Source organism: Varanus komodoensis, unplaced genomic scaffold (genome assembly GCF_004798865.1).
Source record: "Varanus komodoensis strain SLA01 unplaced genomic scaffold, ASM479886v1 scaffold58, whole genome shotgun sequence".
NCBI classification, from domain to species: Eukaryota; Metazoa; Chordata; class Lepidosauria; order Squamata; family Varanidae; genus Varanus; species Varanus komodoensis.
The window spans coordinates 4,256,598-4,280,108 of NW_025336197.1; the positions used below are offsets into that span (position 1 = coordinate 4,256,598).

General features: G+C 39.0%; 1 protein-coding gene across 10 annotated transcripts in view; it reads right to left on the bottom strand.

Annotated features, from left to right (window-relative positions):
* Nucleotides 1-23,511, bottom strand: part of NEK10 (NIMA related kinase 10) — a 98,182-nt gene that overhangs the window by 20,791 nt on the left and 53,880 nt on the right. For 7 of the 10 annotated variants that reach the window (XM_044449414.1, XM_044449415.1, XM_044449412.1 and 4 more), the window contains 5 exons: nucleotides 20,280-20,493; nucleotides 18,143-18,323; nucleotides 17,968-18,054; nucleotides 9,281-9,329; nucleotides 7,738-7,766 (listed from right to left, as the gene is read on the bottom strand). In XM_044449414.1, the coding sequence (XP_044305349.1) occupies nucleotides 7,738-7,766; nucleotides 9,281-9,329; nucleotides 17,968-18,054; nucleotides 18,143-18,323; nucleotides 20,280-20,493 (560 nt within the window). Of the gene's footprint in view, nucleotides 1-7,492; nucleotides 7,634-7,737; nucleotides 7,767-9,280; nucleotides 9,330-11,005; nucleotides 11,072-17,967; nucleotides 18,055-18,142; nucleotides 18,324-20,279; nucleotides 20,494-21,180; nucleotides 21,233-23,511 lie in introns of those variants that run through there. The other 3 variants (XM_044449424.1, XM_044449420.1, XM_044449421.1) reach the window with 3 other exon arrangements.

A 23,511-nucleotide genomic window follows, 5' to 3' on the forward strand; every position in this document is an offset into this window, starting at 1 on the left:
CTGCAAAGTCTACTGATATTTAACTTTAGAACTGTCAGGAGACTAGGCCCCCAAGTGTTATTTTTGTGACATAATAGTAAAATCACCATGTGGTGATTTCATGGATTGTCTAGATGTGATATGACCTCCATTTGAAAGAATGTAAAGCTGTCACTGGTGAGCAATAGATTCTTACATGTAAATAAGTGTGCAAAGTAATAGCACTCATCAACTCTAACTTCTAGATATATTAGAATTTTAGATGTGGGAAGAGAGTCTTGCATTCAACAGCTGCCGATAGAAATGAATCACTGAGATGATGACAAGCCAAAAGAAAGGTATTTGTAATCAGTAGAATGCCTCCAAATTGTTCGCAGTCTTTTTTATTTTTTTTTTAAGCCAAGAGTTTGGGGAGATGTCTGTCTCTGGATGAGTAAACTTAATGCTATTGCCAAGATGGCAATATAGACAAAGCTTTCAATATTGGATGCAGAAACTATACAGGCTGCTGCCTACAAATTCAAAGCTCAAGCTAGAATAATAATGACAGCAACTGAGTCAAAAAACATACCTGAATGTCTTTAATAAAGATTATCCTTCTTTAAGATGAAACTGGTAATATTCCTTTGAAAAAGTTTAGGATCCTTCACTGATATTCTATACATAATGTATTAAATTAGTTGTTACTGATTATGGGAAGCAATAAAGGGAAATGTAAAGTAAAATGTTGACATTTGAATCATTTAGTGAAAGAAAAAAACAACACTTCTTTCTATTTTTGGACAAGTATGCATTAGTCCAGCAACCTGCTGAGGAAGCAGATTCTGACACTCATTAGACCACTGGGCCTTTTCAGTGAAAAGATCTTGGGACTTTTCAGTGGAAAGCCAATATGAGTAAGATCATTATCATTATTGTTATTCTCATTTCTATACCACCCCACAGCTGAAGCTCTCAGGGCAGTTTGCAAAAATCCATAAAAAGAGACAATAAAAATACACTAAAATATATTAAAATCATATTTATACCATATGAGGTAGCACTAGGGACAGCAAACTGAAGTTACAAGCTATGACTGATGTGCAGTAGGTTGTTGGTATTTTTATTTTATGGATACAAAACTAAGAAAGAGAATGAGGCCATGTTAAGATCTGAACTGTTTGTCTTAATAGATTGGTTTCATGATATGGCAGGAAATGGTCCAATAAAACCAGAGCTTACTTTGTATTTAGGACAAGCCAGTCCTTCTTTCTCCTTCCCATCTAGAATATGTCTCTAAATAAAGGCTATTTGCATTATTAGCTCCTTATTTGACCATGTGTTCATTAGCAACATACAGAAATCATCTAAGACAAGCCAGGCATGATCAGGCCAAAGGTTGGCATTCTGTTCTCAAAGTGGCCAATCAGCAGCTTATAGGAAAACTACAACTAAGATATGAGTGCAATAACACTGCTGTACTCACATTCCTCAGCAGCTAGTGTACAAAGGCATTCTGTCTCAGATACTGGAGAAAGCACACACACATCAGGACTAGTAGCCATTGGTTAACTTATTCTTGATAAATTTGTCTTATCTCCTTTTAAAACATCCAAATTGGTGACCATCACTACATCTAATAGATTCCGTAATTTAACTATGCATTGTGTGAATAAGTACATCCTTTATCTGTCCTGAATATCCCAATTATCAGCTCTATGGAATGACCCTGGGTTCAAGTATTATGATGAAGAGCGAAAAATACAGTGGTACCTTGGCTCACGAACTTAACCCATTCCAGGACTCTGGTCATGACCCAAATTGGTCATGAGCCAAATTAAATTTCCCCATAAGGTTTAATGTAAATAAGGTTAATCTGTTCTGTAACTAATACTTTTAATCAGAAAAATGTGAAGAAGCAAAGTGACAAAGAACAACGAAGATCGTGGCCATCTCCCCCTCCTCGCTCCCAGCACGACCCCGGCCATCTCCCCACCCTCCCAGCATGACCGTGATCGCGCCTGTCATCCCTGCATGAACCTGTCATCCCAGCACGCTGTGGAGGGAGGGACGGACATGAACGTGGGTGCACTGGGGGGGGGGGGGGAAGATGGGCGTGAACGCAGGCGCACTGCGGGGGAGAGACAGATGCGATCATTCTGGGGGGGAGATGGCCGAGATCGTGGTTGCGCTAGTGCAGGAAAGACGGGCACAATCACGGACACGATCCTGAAGGAAAGATGGGTGCAATCTCGGTCATCTCCCCCTGCCCCCAGCATGATTGCAGCCATCTCCCCACTTGGGGAGATCTGAGTTCGCGACCTGATTCAAAATTTTTATGACATTTTTGTTCGCAACCCAATTTGGTCTTGAACTGAGGTGTTCGTAGTACCACTGTACCTTCCTATCTATTTTTGCTATACCACACATAATTCTGTAGGGTCACCTTTTTCCTAAACTAAACAATCCCAGTAGTTGTAACCTTTCCTCATAGGGGAGTTGCTCCAATCTACTGATCATTTTTGATGTTTTTTCTGTGAAGTAGCCAGAACTGTACACAGTATTCCAAGTGTAATCTTACTAAAAGTGTGCATAAAAGAAGTATGATCATTTTAGTTTTGATTCCTTCCCTAATTATGCTTAACATGAAATTTGCTTTTTTCAAGCAACTGTAACAGTGGGTCAACATTTTCAAGGTCCACTACAACCTTGAGATCTTTCTTGGTCAGCTATTGCAACCTCAGTAAATAAGAGATTTTCTGACCCAAAATGTATCACTTTACACTTGTTTAAATCAAGCTACAATTCCAGTTTGAAGAGATACTTTTGAAAGGTTTGCTTGTTTGTTTTGCAATTTCTTGCTTTAACTACCCTGCATAATTTGGTGTCATGAGTAATCTTGGTCATCTCACTACTCACTCCAAATTCCAGATCATTAATTAATAAGCTGAAAAGCACTGGTCCTCATACAGATCCCTGTGGAGCTCACTCTTTACATCCCTCCATTGGAAGAGTTTACCATTTATTCCTACTCTCTCCTTTCTGTTCCTTAATCAGTTACTGACCCATAAGAGGACCTTTTCATGACTTCAATTTCTTCAATTTCCATAAGCAATGGAAAGCTCAAAAACTTTAATTGCAGAAAGCTGGAAACCTAGGACAAGTCTTTGATTTTTTAAAAACCTTCCCAAATACTATGCTTCTTTTCCACACTGCATTCTGTAAGTGTGAGAAAGTATGTGTAACTTGGGGGACTAGGGCAGAGAAGAAGGAAAACAAAGAGGGCTTTTGAAGAGTGATTGCTCTCCAATGGGCTTTTATGAGCTTTTCTTGGAAGGAAAAATTCCAAACTTCATCCAAAGATTACCCCCCCCCCAAAAATGTTCAGGAAATTCCTGTTCATTCTGAAAAAAGGTTTTGAACAAATATATCAACTACAAACTTGTAATAGTTAATAAAAAGGATTACATGTATTTTGAAAAAGCATGTGAATGAATAGGGCAAGCCTTATGCCTTTGTTCAAGTACAGACATTTTACCTCCAACAACTGCAGTATTATTATTGACAAAGCCAAAAGGTATTGTTACTAGCTGTTACACTTGGTTGATCTTTTTTTTTCTCCTTATTTGGTACTAATGATGCAGAAAGACACGGCTGTGATACTATTCCTGAAAAAATGAAAATCCTCTTTCAATAATTCTGAAGCAAAATTATTTCACTGGTAGTCTAAACTCCATTGTAGTTTCATTGAATGGGACTTGAGATTGAGATAAGGTATTGTGTAACTTGGTAAGGACTGATTTGCCTTCCTAAACAAACTGGTACTGGTCAGCAACTCAGGAGAGTACACTGTATAGTTTATAACAGTGAAAGCATTTTAAAGCTAATGATGCACAGATTAACAGAAAATGCACCTGCTTCTTAAATCAAATAACAATGACAACTGATCATTGGAAAAAATATTAATTTTAGATCTTTGACTTATTAAAATTATTTCCTTGAAAAATGTGGACTTATAAGAAGAGTTGAATGGCAGCCTGTGTGACATTTATTGGTAAAACTAAACTGCAGGTTTACAAGAAGTGGAAAGACCCATATAACAATTCAATTACACTATAGACTCTAATTCTTGCATATATTAAGTTTATATTTATATCATATATGTTATGTAATACCCATAAGCCTCAGCCATGTATAAATGTCAGCAAATTTTAAGAGAGGTGCATCAGATTTCTTCTTCACTCGCTATGAATTGGGGAAGGCAACTCCACTAAGGTTAACAGAACAAACATCTGCTAGGACTTGCCTCATGAGGTAAGATTTAGGGTTAGCAAAACACCTAATTTGTAAGTGCCACATAAAGCAGTTTTGCCTTATGGCAAAAATAATCATGTCCTGTGCATTTTGGGATTTGAAACATGAGTGAAGTGCCCTGATCTGCCAACATACCATCTGGCTAACTCAAGGATTAGCAACATAACTAGGAGTACTTGCTTCCGTGCTTAATTTATTTTCTGGGATGGAACTCTCCACTCTCTTTAATCTCTTTCTCTATACTTAGCTTTTGCTAAGTTTAGCATTTTCCCTGGTTTTATGTTCTAAAGCATCTATGAAAAGTCAGACAACAAACCATTTATTTTTAAGCCTTAATAATAATCTAGGGAGCATGTAAGAGCTACAGTAGAAACAGGCAACTCAGAGGGTTATCTTTCTGATATAGTTACCTCAAAAAATTCCCTTACTATTCCCTCAAAAACATTTATTTGGCTACAGAATAAGACTGAGTGTCTTCTAGACAAGACTTTTATAGTGCTATCGACCTGCCTCCTTCATGGAATTTTACAAGGGGTCCATTATGTTACATTATGAAAAGGTCAGAAACCAAAGTATTAAGGGGAAAAGGAATTGCTGCACTGTGTCTTCTGATTGGTATTGCTAGAAACCCCTCATGTGGAAGTATTCACAGACAACAGTATCTTCCCCCTTGCAGTTTCAACAGTGAATCTGTCCGTGTAGCATCCTAATTTAACCCAAGTATTAAAATTGGGTGCAAAAGGGTGAAGTTTAAAGTCAAGCAAAATGTTACATTCAGTTGCTTGTGAGAAAATTGTGAATGTCTATTTCTTTGTTGAATGTTGCACTGGAAATGGGTGGTTTTCAGTACAGAATTGCAGAAGCAGAGGGATGCTTAATCCTTCTATCACATTTTGTTGCAACTCTACCCAACATGCCTGCTTTACCCTCCACAGTATTCCAGATGCATGTTTGAAAGGGTAAACACATATCTGAATCCCCATGGTGACTGGGGATGATGGGAGTTTTAGCTCAGCTCATCTGGAAGGCACCAGATTAGGGAAGGTTGCTGTAGAGCAGGGGTTCCTAACCCCCGGGCTGGTACTGGTCTATTAGAACTGGGCTGCACAGCAGGAGGTAAGCAGCAAGCAGGCAAGTGAGCAAAGCTTCATCTATGGTTGTAACCTCCACAATTCCCACCCTCCTTTTGTTCGTGGGCTGCTGTGGTGCAAGAGCAGGAGGCAGGATGTCAACCAAATCCAATCTTTTTCGAACAGGCTAAAGCTCCTCTGACAGATGCCTTGTTTCTCCAGTGAGACGATGATGCGAGCTGCCCCTCAACCAACAATATTCAACAGCACATGTGGACTGTGGCTCAGGCATGGGTCAGGCATTCCAATAAAAAAGGTGGAATGACTGAGCCTTAGACCAATGAGAGCACGCAGATTGAGATGAGGGGGTGGGGTGGGCCTATTCATTTTTTCCCAGTTTTTCCTATAAGAGCAAGAACCCTACGGTAAACTGTGCATGCAAGGAATCTAGGTTGCTCGCTCCTTATGAGAATCTAAGGCCAGATAACCTGAGGTGGAGATGAGGCAGTGAATTGTATAATTATTTCATTATATATTACAATGTAATAAAAATATAAATAAAGTCCACAATAAATGTAATGCACTTGAATCATCCCAAAACCACACCCTCTAGTCCATGGAAAAATTGTCTTCCATGAAACTGGTCCCTTGTGCCAAAAAGGCGGGGGACTGCTGCTGTGCAGCACAGAAAGATTACCTCCATCCCCAGTTGCTTTTCATGTGAGCATAATGCTAATTTACAAAGCTGCTTTCAGCAAGGAAATGGGATATTAGGTTTTCTGCAGAACTAATTGCACACACTGTGTAGTTTGGTTTTGACAGGCCCTCTCTTGCTATTCTTATTAGAGGAGACAACAGGGGAGATAAAGCAACTTTTGTTTGTGCATTTGAATGAATAGCTGAAGTGCATAATATGGGGACCTCTTTATACTGGGGAGGAGAGGATTAAAAAGCTCTTATCCCAGGTGGAAGCCAGGCATTGGCCCTAGCCCTGTTCCCAGGGAAAAAACAAATTGTGTTAAAAATTACTTGTCAACCAGGGTACTAGAGAATTTTATTTCTTACTGAAACAGATGAACATGGTTATCACTGTGAAACTGGCATCTAAATCAAATATAGTTTCCAGTTGTTTTGAAACATGTACAACTCAAAGCTGTTTATCTAAAGTATCTTGCTAAAACCAGCTCAGATAGCAGTGCTTGAGAACCATCTCCACTAACTCTTAGGCTACATAAAAATGACCACATCCCAGTCCTACATATATGCAAACTCATAACTCTATCCTGGCCCAAAATGGAAACACTAACTCTAACCCTAACCTTTTCCCAATCTACTCCTGCATGCTCAACATGTCCTACAACACTAAAAACGTTTAGTTAGCAACTTAAGACCATTCTCTTTAAGCAGGTATTTAACCTATCGCTTTATTAATTTTATCAACTGCTTTCAATATGTAATAGTTTTGTGTTTAATATGTACTATCATATTATTTTAACACCTGAATTGTTGTATTATTTATTTCTGGATATTTTGTTGTTGTTTATGATTGTAAAGAACTGAAGAACAGTAGCCAGTTGGGCAGCATGCAAATAAAAAATTAAATGATCCAACATGCCTAATGCTCCTTTCTCAGTCTAGTCAGTATGGTGTAGCAGTATAATGGTTAGAGAGCGAGACTGGAACTATACAGATGTGGAATCGAATTCCCACTTGGCCATGAAATTCACTGGGTAACTTTGGGCCAGCCACAGATTCTCAGGTTAATCTACCTCACAGGGTTATTGTTATTCTAAGGTTAATTGGAGGAGTACCTTGTAAGCTGCCTTGAGTACCTTGCAAGATGAAGAAAGGTGGGGTATGAATATAATGTAATAATAATAATCTCTCCTGTCTACCTGCACACCTTTGCCTTTCCACACTTCCTTGACTGACCCAACTAGACTTTGCCATCACCTTTATTTCTCTCATATTTAATGTAACATTTTAGAACTTCTGAAGAACATTTGACTTAAATGTTTCCTGGAAGAGACCAACATATTTATGTTTTTCTCCAAAACAAATCCCATGCTTTCCCTAATTCATCTTATACTTCTATGTTGTTATAATCTGTTTGAGTGGAAAGCGATACTATACTAAGCGATAAGTACTACCATGATCTTTCAAATTGCGAAGAATCACAGCTGGGAGGCTGTGGGATTTCCACCCTGTTACTAACGAGTCCTCTATTTTCTTAACGTGGGCCCTGAACATGAGTGAAGGTGTTGTCAGAAGCAGATCAAGGGGCAGCAAAGCTGAAGATATAAAAGAAGAAACTACATGTGAAATGATAACAAACTTTAAATAAGGTTAGAAATGGCAAGATTACTGCCCATTTTGTTTGCAAGTACAAAATTACCTGGTCTTGGTCTGGATCCAAAATAATCTCTGTAAAACAGAAATGAAATCGATAAGACAGAACTTTCAAATAGTCTTTGTGAGTAAGAAGCTCAAGCCAGTATTCTGGGCCTGGTCAGTGTCTGGAAAGATGACTGCCTGGGAACCCACTATTTTGGGATCTAGGTTTCCCCCTTCATCCATTCAGAACAACAGAATGCTCTTTGGCAAAAATTCTTTATTCTCTAATGTACACCCAGCCAGTGCTTTTTTTGTCATAGAATGCACCGGAATGGAGTTCCGGCACCTTTTTTCAACAGATTTTCCAAGTTTTAAAAGTTACTTTTGAAAATTTGATGTTTGGTCCACATGGATTTGAATCACCCTGTCAAGTGTAGCAGGTCGGCAGCCAAAACATTAAAACAGTACATGTGGGCTGCTTGTGTGTTGAATCCAATGCATGCATACTTCGTCCGCGCTGGTTGTGATGGTGCTGCTCAGCTTGTGATTGGTTGAGTGGCCGCATGCTGAGTGCTTACTGCAGGTGGCAACCGTTATGTTTCGTTACACAACTGAAGTGTGTGGGTGTGTGTACAGTGATTGACTACATGCGAAAGGTAAATAATTTCCTGAGTTCTGGCACCTTTTTTCTTACAAAAAAAAAGCACTGCACCCAGCAAACCATAACCAGCAAAGAAAGTCTCTGAGCACACACAGAACAGTTTTATGAACCCAAACTAGACACTGCTTCTGAGAAGAAACCCTTTTGAGTAATCCTGGACTCCACCCTTCTGGGAGTGCCCTTCCGGAACTAGGCAAGCCTCTTAACTGTACACAGCGCCTCTAGCTGTCTAGCCCTTCTCTCTCAAGAAGTCATGGAGTCAAGGATCATACCAGTTTCGTCTGGCTCCTGTCCCAAGCCCCAGCCCAGCAGCTCCAGACTCTGCAAATAGCAGACTTGAGAGAAGCATCTCTGGCTCTGTCACCTCTAGGCCTGGGGCCCTCAGTTCCCAAGCATCCTCCTACCCCTCATCCAAAGAGTCACTCTGGCCTTTAAATACATGCCAAGACCTGCTGTTTTCATTCCCAAAAGATATACACCACCTCAAATTCTGTCATGGAAGGAAGGTGGGTTATAAATAGTATTATACTATTATAATTATACATAGTATTTTTCTATACTGGTGGTCTCCAAGAAGCTCCATGTTCTCAATTGGATTTTCCTTTACTGTGAATTCAAAGCAGCTCTGTCAAGACAAATGAGGCTTACTTATAGCTGTTTTTTTCAATGTAGTTAACTGCTCCACAAAAATAGACCTTGGGTGTAATGTCTGGGTCAACTAAATAATTTTTCAAAGACTTTAAATAAACTCTGTCTGTTCATGTCTTGCAGCTCATCAGTCTTACATGTTGTTAGAGTGCCAACTGTGATTGGAAGTCCTGAAAAGTAGTCCATGAGGGTGAACATTTCAAAGTTACCAAGTATTGCATAGTCATAGTTTGGAAAAACTTAGTATAAAGACAGGAAGACATTTTACATCTTTAATTTTCCATTTCAAACTTGCCTTACTTGAAGCTGCCTTTCAGAAGCACTGAAGCTTCGTTTTATATTACCTGTAAAAAAAGCAGAATGGATATACTCTTGATGCTGACAATATTTTAAATAGATTCCATTTCCCAACATTTTTAGCAACTTTTAAAAACTGGCAATCAAAGATAGCTCTAAATATAAAATATTTTAAGATGTGAACTGTGCATAATGATTCACGCTGATCCAAAACAACACATTTAATCAGACTTAGAGGAACAGTCTACTAGCTTGCCATATCATGTACTGGTAAACCTACCAGATTCTTAGCTTTTATTAATTGCATTTCTACTCCTTTCTTTATCTACAGTTTAGGTGGGGAGTCTTTTTGTTGTCAAGGTCCATCTATCTTGGTCAAAACCTGTATGGGTGGGCATTTCAGCAGTGGGTGGGATGAAAGCCATAAGTGGGCAGTTACAGTTTGACAGTTACCATAGTTCAGTAAGCAACAACTCCTTCCATAATTTGTGAAAGGCTTCCTCCATCAGCTTTGCAGTTGTGAAACAGAGCTGGAAGCTATAAACAATTTCAATAACCAAGAACAGGGCCAATGAGAGGACATGGCATGAGAAGATCCCATAGTAAGAGTGCTGGAGGCTCCCCTTCAGGGAGATTAACAAACTTGTAGAAGAGAAAGAAATAAGACTACTAAAAATCACACTGATCAATGCCTTGCAGTCTGTTTCAAACACTTTTCAGTTTTCTGACATTGATGCAGCTGTTAGAGAGCATACATTATTTATTTACTTTCTTAAAGATTCCTCATATTAAAAGATACTGGCCAGTATTCAATATGGTCAGTACATTCCTGGCATTACTCTTATGGTAGTAGTCTCCAGTGCTTGCACAACAGAAGCTAGCACCTTCTAGCAGTAAGCCCAGAAATTAGTGGAAAAGCTCATTTTCCAAACAGGACAGCTCAGCAAAGCTCCCTTTTGAATGCTCTGCTGGCCTGTTCCATTCTGTTTTCCACCACTGCAGTGCAGTAATATTACCCGTTGCAGTAATAATAGATTCCACTAGCATGTGAACAGCGTTTGATACTGCCCAATTGTCTAAATAATCTAAATTCTCCAGAATTTAATTATTAGAACTAATGTTTGAAATAAATTTCTTTTTGTTATTTTCTCATTTATTGTACTACAATCTTTTAATAAATGGTTTCCTTTCTTAACTGGCTGACATCTAGTCTTAGTTCAAAAAACTAAAACAATTGTGTGCTTTCACTATTTCTTCTTTCTTCTCTTACCCTAACCAGTATGATAATAATATGTTGTCTTCTACCAAATACTTACACTTTGCTACCTCATTTCATTTTCCAATTCAGTCTATTATATTTGAATTACATAGCTATTATTGCCATGTACAGGAAAGAGATTTTGTAATGTAAATATAGGAGCATGTATGAAAAAATATATTGGCGAGGGCTCTGATGTGCCATTTTAATCAAATATTACAATTCAATCAACTGTACCTTGGAAGCTTTAATGAATGTTCATCTGATTGCTGGAATATAGAATCCCAAAAGCCAAGTACTGTGGACCTTTACATCAAAATTTCAGATCAAATACTAGAAAATAGCAGCAATAAGGACAGATGTTGTGCCTGTAACTGTGGTTCTTTAAGTGGTCATCTGTGAACTCACACGTATATGCTTGCACAGGAGAGTCCTTTGGAACATTCTACAGCTGGTCTGAGTTTTTATGTGGGAGTCCCACCAACTTCCTCTGTGCATGCTCAGGCTATAGCTCCTGCCTGTCACTCAATTCTGTGTCCACAAGGAATGACATAAATAGGAATAAATTAAGAAGAAAGCATTAAAGCAAGGAGGAAGGTTGTGTGACTTCATAGTTCATTACTTGGCGAACAACAGTTACAGGAAAGCAAGCTGTTATCCCTTCATGGTCTCTGTGACTCACACTTATGGGATAAGAAAGAAACTTACTGGAGGAAGTAAATGTCACAATAAGATTGTGAAGACAACTGCCCTGCAAAAGGCTGTACCATACAAACACCCAAGTCAATTCAACTGCCTGAGCCCCAGTTGTAGCACTATACAGCTAGGAAATCGAGTGCCACAGAGTAAAGCAGCATATTATGGCATGATTCCAGTTCAGTGACTATGAACACAGAGGGGAACTGGAAGGTGTGCAACTATGGACATGTTTCAGATAATATCCAGCCCAACAAAGACAGCAGGGAAGGCATTCTCTATGATCAGTTCTAAATATCCTTAAGCTGGTTATGGAATAGTGTCACCTCAGCATTCTAGTTATGTATGGGTACTTTCATGTTGTACAAGCTGAGAACATGGGCAATCTGCTTGGAGGACTGACGTCTACTAATGCCTTATCCATCTTGGCTCATCAAATTTACCACAGTTGGGCAGGGCATCTAGACCTCCTAGGTAGCCTATGTCTTACTGAGGGATAGTGAAGTTTCAGTAGCTTTGAAGAATGCACTTGTGAGGCCTGTGTTGAAGCAACCAAAGTAGATCCTGGGTTCTGGATAGCCACTGCTCATGGGCAACCTATTTATCCACTCTGCCCTTCCCCTGGTTATGTGTTTTTATTGTTCTATTTCAGACAGTTATGAAATTCTGTAACTTTATTTCATTGTTGAAAGCTGCCTTGGGAGGAATCCCGCCCTGAAAAAGCAAGGAACTGAATGTATGAATATTCACTAAAATCTTCATTGGCTGATTTTAGAAGAAAAAAATAAATTATTGGAAAGCAAAAGATAGCTAACTATTAGCTACATAAAATCAGCTGGTATTTTAAAGTGTAAGGAAGAGAAATCAACAAAACTGGAGGTAAGTTACAGAAATATTGCTTACATTGTATGGACTTGATTATATGCTGACTTGTTTTCTTACTGAGAAACAGATTAATGCATTACTAGAAGTATCTAGGCATGTTTGTGCAATAGGATTCATATATATATCAGAACGATTTTCTGAACTTATAAATTTGAGTTTGAATTTTATATAAAGGTATACTATGTTTAATTTAAAAATGTGGGTTAAATCTACACGAACTTCTACTTATGACTTTCCTTCCTCAGCTCCCCACTGTCCCTGCCTACCCTTCTATGGCACATCTGTGGGCAACAAGGAAGATTAATTTGCGAGAAAGAATCAGTTCCACCAACCATATTTGTTCTGTCCACAGATGTACACAACAGGATTATAAGAATATGGGTAAAAAAGTAAAGAATACTATTTGGGAAAAAATCACTTAGGATGCAATCTTACGCGTGTTTAGACAAAAAAGTCCTACAATTCCCAGCATTTCTCAGCCTGCCAGGTTTGCACCTTTGATGAAACTGAAAGGTGAAAACATTACAAATTTTATTCTGAATACAGGCATGCCTGTACTTTTCAGGCCTATGAACACTGGATGTTATGTACACGCATTCCATTCAAATATTATACCCATGAGTAGATGTCTCATGGAACATAAAATTGTTCTTACTGGTATATTGAGCTGGACACTGTGAGAAAACCATAGTTTAACCTCTGCAGCCCTAGTTGTTGCTAAACATTTGTAGTCTTTCCCTTTTGGTTGTTTTCTCTGCTACTTGCTCTTCCTCTTGGAAATCCAAGTATTCTGGAAACTTATTTGGCTCACTTGATTGTCTGACTTGTACTGAGACACTCGAGCTGTTCTTGAAGTAACACTGCCACTGCATTTTTAAAGAAAAGCAACTAACCTCAGGAAAAGGCAGTAACTTTTATATAGATCAAGTTAGGTTTCAGTTAATTATTAAGACGTATTAACAGCTGTTCAGTTACTGAGCTTGGAAGCCAAAGAGAAAGAATGTGGGGATGGTGCACCCCTATTTACAGAACTGTGAAAAGAACTATGATAATTTCATTTCATTTCTATACCTCCTATAGCCAAAGCTCTCTGGGTTGTTTACAACAAAGTATAAAAATAATAAAATATAATAGACAGAAACATTAACAAGAATATACTGTGAATTTTAAATAGTACAAAACATTAAAAAAAACAATAAAAAGACCCAGTCAAAGACAAGAAAAGTACCTAGCTAATTGTGTCTGATCCCCAAATGACCAGAAAGGTCTTTAAAGGCCTCTGCAAAGATGGCTATTTTAACCAGGTGCCAAAAAGATGGCAAATTTGGCACCAGGCAGACTTTAGCAAGGAAGTTGTTCCAAAGATGGGTGGCCACCACAGAAAAGGCTCTCCTCCTATTTGCCACCCTCCAAGCTTCCCAAGGCGTTGGCATCTGGAGGAAGGTCCCAGAGATTAAGCATAATGTCCAGGTACATCAGGGTTGAGAGAGGCTTAAATTATGCTTTTGAAGCAGTCTCTGGACAATTTCATGAGATAATTGTTATTATTTGGGTTGTATTCCATATGGGAAATCGGCCTAAATAGAGACAACAAACAAATCAGATACTAAATGTTCCAAAATAAATATGTGTGATAGGAATATTTGTATTTACATTTTTTAAAATTTGTCACCAAGACAGTGTGATTGCTAACACTTTCAGAGACTCAAGAAAACTGAAGTTAACCTCTATTTCCCCAAATTTTACATAATGAATTGACGCAGGACAAGGAAGGTGATCTCCCTTGTGTCCTATTGGCTGCCTTCCAAGGTAATCTAGGGCACTTTCAATAAAAACAATTTCATAGAACACAGTAGTAAAGAGAGACAAGGCAAAACATTTCTGAAACCTTTATTTTTTTCTGATATCAAAAGCCCCCTGTTGATGGCAAGGACTGTATTGCTAGATGGAAAGATACTTAGATTTAGCTTTTTCTTTCCCTTGGAGCACAGAAAAAAGTATTTTTTTCTCATGAAAATCTCTGTTCTTATTAAAAAAAACAAAAAGAAAACAACCAAAACACCTACACTTGTAACTTGGATTCCTGATGGAATCCTATCTTAAGTCTAAAGCTGTTCTTACAGTGTTAGACTTTTGCAGCCATATTATGGCAAAGCTTTTGTTCATTTTGTCCTGATAATGGGCACATCTGGAATTCCAAGAGAGTAATGGGCACTCTCACAAAATTTCTGCCAGGGGTGGGGGAGCTTGTTCATTCCTAAAACGACAACCATGCTGGGCCTATTCAGTTACATTTGCTTCCTAGAATGCAAACTGGTGAGACAAATTTAGAAGTCATTAGCCCAAGAACCTGAGCACAAGGAAGAAGTAGGTGATTGACCTTCATAATAGAAAAACATTCAAATACAAGGCAGCACTGGGAATCTATTAGTCTCCCAGTTAAAAGTATTTTCAAATCATTTCAAGCAATAAATTTGAAATCAGTGGAGGCTGGGAACTTGCTGGGCACTGACAGGAATGGGACATTAGTGATGGGACTGTCTATAAAAGCTTTAAATAAAATAAATAAATCAGCATCATATTGGAAAACCAAACTTGAGAGCAAATCAGATCAGCAAATTCTTCTGAAATGGGAAGACTGTGCAGTGATACCTCTCAGTCAATGTCAGTACTTAGCATGAGGGGAACTGAATTATGGAACTCTCTGCAACAAGGAAATAGCTGTGCCAAAGAATCCAGCAACTTCCAAAGATGGCTTAGAAACCAATTTAAAGTGTCAGCAATTGCCAGTTGGCAATGCCAAACTCTCCTTCCATCCTTCACCATTTTATGCAGTCATTTTCAGCTTTGCCTTATGAGTAGAAAGCATGAGAAACCATAAGCAATATTTGGGGCAACATTGTTTGATAAAGCAGCATTAAAGATGGTGTGAAGGAGTGTTTCTTAGTAGTAGAAGCAGAAAAAATAAAATGAGGCCATATAATTGCTTGCTACAGGACAATATTATATAGTGCATAGTTGGGTCCCTTAATTCTCCACTATTAAAACAATAGGTGATCTAAAATGCATGATTTATTATAATCATTTTCTTAGAACTCCAGTGTTAAAGTTCTACAAATGCTAATTAAAATTAATGAGTTTATAGGGAATTACTGAAAACATATTAAATTTTGCTGGAGGAAATGAAGAGTCTCAGCACAGACAGATGGCCTCCATTTTTTTACTGTATAGATCAATAGTACAATTAAAATTACACAAATAAACTAATTATCTATCACAACAGGTATTGGACCCACTTGTTCAGACCTGACATAAATGAGTTGATTTCAAAAAGAGTTGCTACTTTCTCCAAAATAATACTACAAAATTTTAAAGAGATGTTACAAGGCTTGGAAAGTAATCTTTTTTTTAACCTTAGATCAGAAGTAAAATTACGATGAATAGGAATCTTTTGGTATTTAAGGGTGAAAAAGAAAGCCAAACATAAGACAATTAATATGAAACAGATTCTTCTGATTGAAAAGGGGGACAATCTCAAAATAGTCATCTTAAAGTATTCCTAGTAGGTATTTACATTCCATGTGAAGGTTTGTATTTAAGGATGATATTTCACAAGACCATAATCATACTGCAAATAATGAATTCTGTTTTTCAGCACAGAATCTATAACCTTTCCTCAGACTGTCATGTTAAAAAGAGCAAGTTTATTTATTTATTTTATTTATTTAAAACATTTCTATGCCACCCCCATTGCAACAAAGCCTCGGAGCGGCTCACAGCATAATTAAAACATATAAATAACAATTAATACAATTAGAGATTAAAAAGCCTGGTACATCTCGGCTTAATTTAAAATCCTATACAATCCTATAAATACCATAGTAAGTTAACAATTAAAATAAGTTTTAAATAAAAAGGTCTTGGCCTGGCGCTGAAAAACAAATACCAACGGCGCCAGGCTGACCTCTCTGGGGAGCGCATTCCATAGGTGGGGCGCCACCGCAAAGAAAGCCCTCCTCCGGGTACTCACCCTCCTAATATCATTCACACTTCGTACTCTTCACTTTTGGAAGAGTATAATTATAAAGCTCAGACATTCAAAGTTACCTATATAGTCACTCTAGGTCAAGATCTGGGCCTTTTTGTCCACCAATATTGTCCACATTACTTATTTTTTTCAATACTTTGCAAAACAAAGTAATAATTCATCAGAAACTTGTTTGAAGTTCTAAGCTAAGCAGTCTTTGACTAAGGCTGGATTTAATACTAATCACAGTTCAGCACCATGGAAAGAAGCCTGGACAAGCCTCAGGCTTGCACACTCATCTCATTTGGAAGCTTTTTCTTCTGTTGCCAACTAACTGCAGTTACTCATTTCATACCAATAGAGAACTGTGATTTGCTGAAATTAGGGGTAGGCAATGTAATGCTCACAAGTGCCAATACATCCCTGGAGAGCTTTCTTGGCACCCCCCCCAACATATCCTTGCCCTCCACTTAAAAAAAGAAATGACACATTTAAAAAACACTAATTACTGAGCAAATGTGAACTGCTTTGAAATAGATTTCTATTGGTACAGAAAAACTGAGATCAAAGGCATTGTGGAGTTCAGATTTTTGCTATGTAGCCGAATCTCTAGCAGCCATTTTGTGGTGGTGCCCAGGACAATAGCCTACAATGTTACATAGCTCCAGTTTAAATAATAGTTTATGGAAACAATCGAGGGAGCCACTGTTTGAAACTGTCTTGTTCTCCTAAACCACAGCTAGCATTAACTAGCATTTGTCTAAGTTTAGACATAACAGATAACCCTGGGTAGGTGAAAGCACAAGTGAAAGCTTCTAATTATCCTCTCCTGGTTAGCCCAATAACCATGTTGGAGATAGCACTTTCTTCATGTATCTATCCTCCTTAAACATACCAGCCACCTGTATTATGGTACAGGTGTGTTAAAATCCATAACACACAAATACTTAAATTGCCTAGCTTCACCTTTTAAAAATACAGAGCACAACTCTATTATCCTATATTTGTTTTTCTTTACATTTAGCTTCTTTCACTGAAAGCTCAAAAAAATCTCCAGTTTACCTATGCAGTCAATAGTTGTTCTTTTTTTTTTTTAACAAAGACTGGGTAAGAATTCTGAGAAATAAATGCTTCGATATAAACTCCCTACATGCATTCCTTTGAACTTGTGAGAGCTAAACCTGGGAAAAGACAAGAATGTGCATATTGGCACTGCTCCATCAGATGCCCAGCCTGGAATCTGTTAACTTGTTGAGCAGTAATGTCTGTAGGGAAGTTTGGATGATGACAGACCTTCCTGCATTTCAAAGACCAAGAGGGAATGCATAAAGAGGCCCCACAGTGTACATATTTCTAAAACAATGCCTTTTTGAATTGGTGCTCATTTCTCAAACTATATCTAGTCTACATACAGGAAACTTTGCTACAGCCCCCATGAAGGGAACTTTGTTGGGTATAACACATTGATGCTTGTCTCCCTACAGGCATTGGGGAAAATGGAGAAAAAGAATGGTACTAGAACTGCAGCAGTTAAATCTTGGAACATTTATATTCATATGAATTTCCTTCATATTGATTTCTTGATAATTATTGAATCCTCTTGTTCTTCTCCCACTGTCTGAGGCTGATTTGACACTCCCAAGCTCATTCTGAATGCCTGGGACCAGTACCATGCTTCCAAGTTTTCTTAATACCTGCTTAGGCGCATGCATCTAAGTTATTGTTTTACAGAATCAAACCTTTGCTCCTGACATTAACATCAACTGGAGAACTTCCAGTTAATATACTGCAGATAAGAGCTACTGTTAAAGAAGCTTACCAAATGGTGATTCTTTCAGCGGACTTGAACTAGAGCTGCTGGAATTGTCTGACATGTCCAGTTCATCATCTAGTTCTGAGAAGGTATCTATGAAAAAAGTAGATATGAACTTTTCTATCCAACTCTGATTAGCATGCCAGAAGGACTGAAACATATCCTAATCATTCATCACTACCTTTTTCTGAGCTTTCTAAAGTGCAGTTATCAGACAGGGTTTCATCACAGGTTTTCTCTTCATCTTTTCCAGAGGACTGGGGGATGTTTTCAGTCAGAAGGTCAACATTTTCAGAAAATTCACTTTTTACACTGGCTGTTCCACTACTGCTGCTGCTGACGCTTGACTTGTCATATGGTTCCTGCAAAGAAAAATGGAAACTATTTCCTTTGACATGGGGTTCCCAGAAGCCCAGAATAGGAAAGTATCAACACTAGAGCACCTTCCATTTATCAGGCACCACTAAGGTAGTATTTATGAAAAACTGCTGGGAAACGTACCAATGAATACAGAGCAACTTCTACTGTGTTGAAAACGTGATCTTGTGTAAATGCAACTGCAGGAGAATTCGGAAGAGTTGGAAAGGTGGTGGGTGCCGGAAAATGTCCCCTAACAAAAGGAGTTTTTTCCTTCATCCACTAGCAATTTGCAAATGCAAAGGAGTAAAGGGGCTGATTTTTTTTTAAAAGTGGAAAAAGCTGACAGCTCTGCCTCTCCCTTCATGGAACATCAGTGAGAAGGCAACAGGGAGAAAAGAGAAGAAGCTGTGGTGCTGCTTGCTGCTTCTCTTCTACCTCTCATGAAGTGAAGCCAGCAGGGTCACTAGTACCTCCACCCAAAAGGAATTCTATTAAGCAAGTGCAGTCTCTCTCATGTGCTGACTTTTCCAAGAGTAAGCACCCCAAAATCCATGTGATTTATTACCAACTAGGCACCACTGAAGGAAACATGCCTTACTTCTGAATTAACATGCAGTTGTTCCTCTGTGGGAGGGGAAGGTGGAGGCAACACTGTATTTACTTTCTAGGTCAGTCGACAAGTCAAAGAGGGAGAGGGAGAGGGAGAGGGAGAGGAGAGACTAGAAAGTAACTGCAAGTTGATGGGGCTTATCTGCTTTTCAGAGTCGCTACTTGTTAGAGCCCAACAAGACTTTTCCTCTTTCACTGCCACTACTCACTAGTCCATTAAAGTCACTACTCCTCTCCCTAGAACAATACCATGAGTTCAGTACACACTGGAATATGTTCCTTGGAAAAATGCAACATATAAAAAGGCATGATTTAAATGGTCTGAAGAAATCCAGGATATAACCATGGAAAAATTGCAAGGGGTGAGCATCATGTAACATGTCACTGAGTCAGTCATTACACTGCTAGTAAAAATGGCTAGCATATTTATTTAATCAATCACATTTGTATGCAGCCCCATAGCCAGTGGCTGTATGGGTGGCTCACAGTATATAAAAATGAACATAAAAATAAATCTCTCCCCTGTGCAGTGTTCTAGCAACAGTACTAATTTTCTCTATTAGTTCTATTTCTATTCTAGTTCTACTTCTATTCAAGCTCAGAAACTCTTACAGCAGAACACTGTATAAAAACATGGCTAATTCAAGCCTGTGCTTGGCAGCGCTAAAGGTCTTGGTTATGCATTTTAATCTTTCTTAGGCCCTGTAAGAAGAGGATGAACTTATTCTGGCCTACAAGCCCCAGCAGCCCTAATAAGCATAGTGAGTGGTGAGAACTTATGGGAGTTATAGGCCAAAACATCTGGAGGTCACAAGTTGTCCACTATGGCTATAAGGGGATTAAGAGCAAATAATGTTAGTGCATGATGATACCTGGCTCAGAGAGGTTAATTTATTTTTGATCTTTTACTACTTCAAATCTGCATTTTATTAGTTAGTAATGCGGCTCTGCAAATGTAACTGTGCTTTGTTGGCTTTACATTATTAGATCCAGATAAATAGAAGAGAATTTGGTGTATGGGTGCCCAAAACTAATTATACTTTCTACAAACTAAGAGTTGTGCTTGCTGCCACCACATTTCTGTTCAGTTGGACGTGGGACAGCATTTTGGGGTTCAGCATATGAACTTTCTCTCTTCTAATTTGCACAGCCATTAATCCATATTATGTATACACATGTATGTTTGATAGTCAGACAGGTGCTCTGTCACATATAAGTGATAAGCATGAAAGCAGGCCAGTGCTCTACCATACAGGCAATATTCTTTGCTTCTCGCTTAGTAAATTGGCCCAATGAAAAACTGGATTCATAACAAGGGTTCTACTATATGCGGCAAAGTAGCCTAATACCTGAGACAATATAGCAAGGTGATGCTGACATGTCACTGCATTCCTATTGGCCTCCATGAAATATCTCTGGGTACGTCTTCTTTCTCTGTCCAGTTTCTTCTCCAAGACAATCTGGGAGGTTGATAAGCCATCTAAATATTTCATCATCACATCTGATATCATTGAACTGACTTCTACGATGTCAGGACGACTCTCTGCATCAGGGGTCAGGCACCTAAAGAGGAAAAAAATGCTATTCAGCAATCTACAATGATGAAAAACAAAGTCCTGCTAAAACAAATGGCATGCACATCGGTGCAAGTAGTTTCAGGATTCAAAGAAGACAGCCTTGAACAATTCTAAAGTCAACTTTCTAATGTAAATCCTTTTTAGGTGATGTTTAGCAAATGTAGCCTTATTCATGGCATGTTCTAAGCTTCACACAAGAAATCCTTTAAACGGCATCCCAGTAGAAAGAGGAGGAGTTGTAGGGAACATAATACATCTGTCCCAGGATGACTTTTGGCTTCTGAAGAGCATGGAATGGTTTTACGTGATTCTCAGGCACACTAATGTGTGTCATGTACTTAAGCAGAGGACTATTGACTTAGCATTGGATTTTACAGTAGAATTCATAATAAACCGTCCTCTACCTCTTAAGGCTCACCAGCAGCCAGTTCAACATGTAATACACTGAGGGTTTGATTAGATTGGAACAAATGGGGATTGGGCATTTATCATCTCAGGAGGTCTCATATTTGCTGAATTCTGGACAAGGATTGCTCATTTGTCCACAGAAAAAAATAAAGGCCTTGCACACTAAAGAAAAGGTTAATGTGATCTTTTAGTCATAAGGTTTCCCTGGTTTCTAAAGGGCACACATGAGTTAAAATCATCTTTATTTTTCCTGTGCAGAACAAACCTGTTTTGTTTATCTTTCCCAGGCAAGATGGAATCATTTGGAAGCCAAAGCTCTGAAAAACACATAAAATGGTGGTGGAGTTTTGCTCTCCTGGCAACAGTACAAGGAAATACTAGCATATGGAGCTCCACCTGGTAAGCTGTTAGTATTAGCAGCTACCCATATTTGTATATAGCATCTTTGCTGTTTAGACCACTTTTATCAACTACTGAAACTTTGCAGTTACCCCACAGGACTACTTGTTTTGTATGTGCTAACAAGAAAAACAAACTCAATCTTTTTATAACCTGTACAAACTGGATCTGTACAGGTTCCCTTCTGTGAGCTACTACATAAGGACATAGACTAAAAGAGCCCCAAAATAGCCTGCACCAAAAGTAAAGATAGGTTGCTTACTTGCAACTGTGGTTCTCTGCGTGATCAAAAAAATAGATCAGATGCAGAAAAATTAGAAAGGTTCCAGAGGAGGGCAACAAAAATGATCCACACTTTGGAGATACTGCCCTATGAAGAGAGACTGAGAGAACTGGGCATGTTCAGCCTTGAGAAGACTGAGGGGGAACATGATATCCCCCTATAAGTACCTCAAAGGTTGTCACAAAAAGGAAGGTCAAGATCTCTTCTCGCTGATGCCAGAGTACAGGACACAGAACAATCAAGTCAAGCTGACAACCCAGATGCGGTCTAGATATCGGGAAAAGCTTCCTCACTGTCAGAGCAATACAACAGTGGAACCAGCTGCCTAGAGAGGACATGGGCTCTCCCACACTAGAGACATTCACAAAGAAACTGAGTGGGATGGTGCAACGTGGTGTCCTGCAACAGCAGGTGGTTGGACCTGATGGCCTTCATGGCCCCTTCCAACTCTAATATTCTATGTTTCTGTGATGACGTGTGTATTCACACATATGGAGGTTCTGCACTTCCATGGAAACTTGTTTTGGGAAGTTTGTATAGCTGAGTAAATTTTGCCAGGAATATTTCTACACAGTCCTACCATGCAAGGCTTAGTGCTATTCCTTTAGTTCCCCTGAGAGTGCTTATTGTGGCCTTGGTATAAACACTAAGATAGAGATAGGTATCAATGCCAATATTACAACTGTTCTTGGTATCAGATTAGACATTAGCACCAAAAGCAGGCATGGTGGATGGGTTGGGTGAACACACAGCTGACCACTCACAGTACTACACTTATAGGTAAGCATCCTGCCTTTCTTCTTTGTGGTCTCTCTACATCAAACATATCAGTGATTAATAAAGTAACTTCTCAGAAGTGAGATGAGCATGGAAGAAAGTACTGTTCTGCTAAAAGAGCAATCAGCTCTGGAATTGATGTTCACCCTGTAATACTGGATGAATGTGGAAGACCATTCATGGAATGCATTTAACTTGCTAGCCTAATGAGCAGGTGTGACTACTACAGGAAAGACCGCCTTCCAGGACAGCAAATGGAGATCAACAGTAGCCATTGGTTCAGAATGGCTTCCATGTCGAGAGCATGCAAGACAACAAACTCTATAATAAACACTGAAAAACCTTGCAGAGTAAAGTGAGAGGCAGAAATTGCCACCCAGGAGATGAAGGCTTAAGTTTCCTTTTGAAAGGGAGAACAAAGAAACTGAAGATCACAGTGGGTCGGATTGAATCTAGGTAGACCAGCAAACAATATGAAAAACTCCAGCTGGAATTCCATAGCTCTTGGTTTCTTTGCTGCATCCTGGACAGAACTAAGTCCTCAGTTAAATTGGTCTGGGCATCCAATGGATCACTCAGGCTGTTAAAGTCTTAGTGTTAGTACACTGGAATGCTGAAATCTCTCTCAATACTGAGATATGACATCTGGTCTCAACAGCAGATAAAGGCAGTCCAAGGCGTGGCAGCAGCTTAAAGTTATGAACACCAGAACCCAGACACCTTAATCCCAAGTATTAACCAAAGTCCAACCCAAATTCCAAGCCAAGAGTAGACAAGCAGAAACCAGGAGCAGAAGTGGGAGTAGAAGCAAGGCTCAGAGGCAGGGACAACAGCCAAGGATTTGCAGCAGAGTTCAGGAGCAAGAACAGGAGCAGGCATTTGTCCAGAGTGCAGGGTTTGCAGCCAAGGCATCACATAACAACAGGAAACACCACAAGAAGTCAGGAAACCTTCATTGTTAAGGCAGTTTTTGGAGGGAAGAGCCAGTTCTTATATTGCTCTTCCCTCAGGACTCATAGGTGGTACTCATGAAGGCCCTGAACACTGCAGTAGGCTGTGGGTCCGATTCTGCAACTACCAGGGCTGTTATTCTGGCTTTTGGCCAGAAGATGGTATCCTGAAGCTGTTTCAAATCCT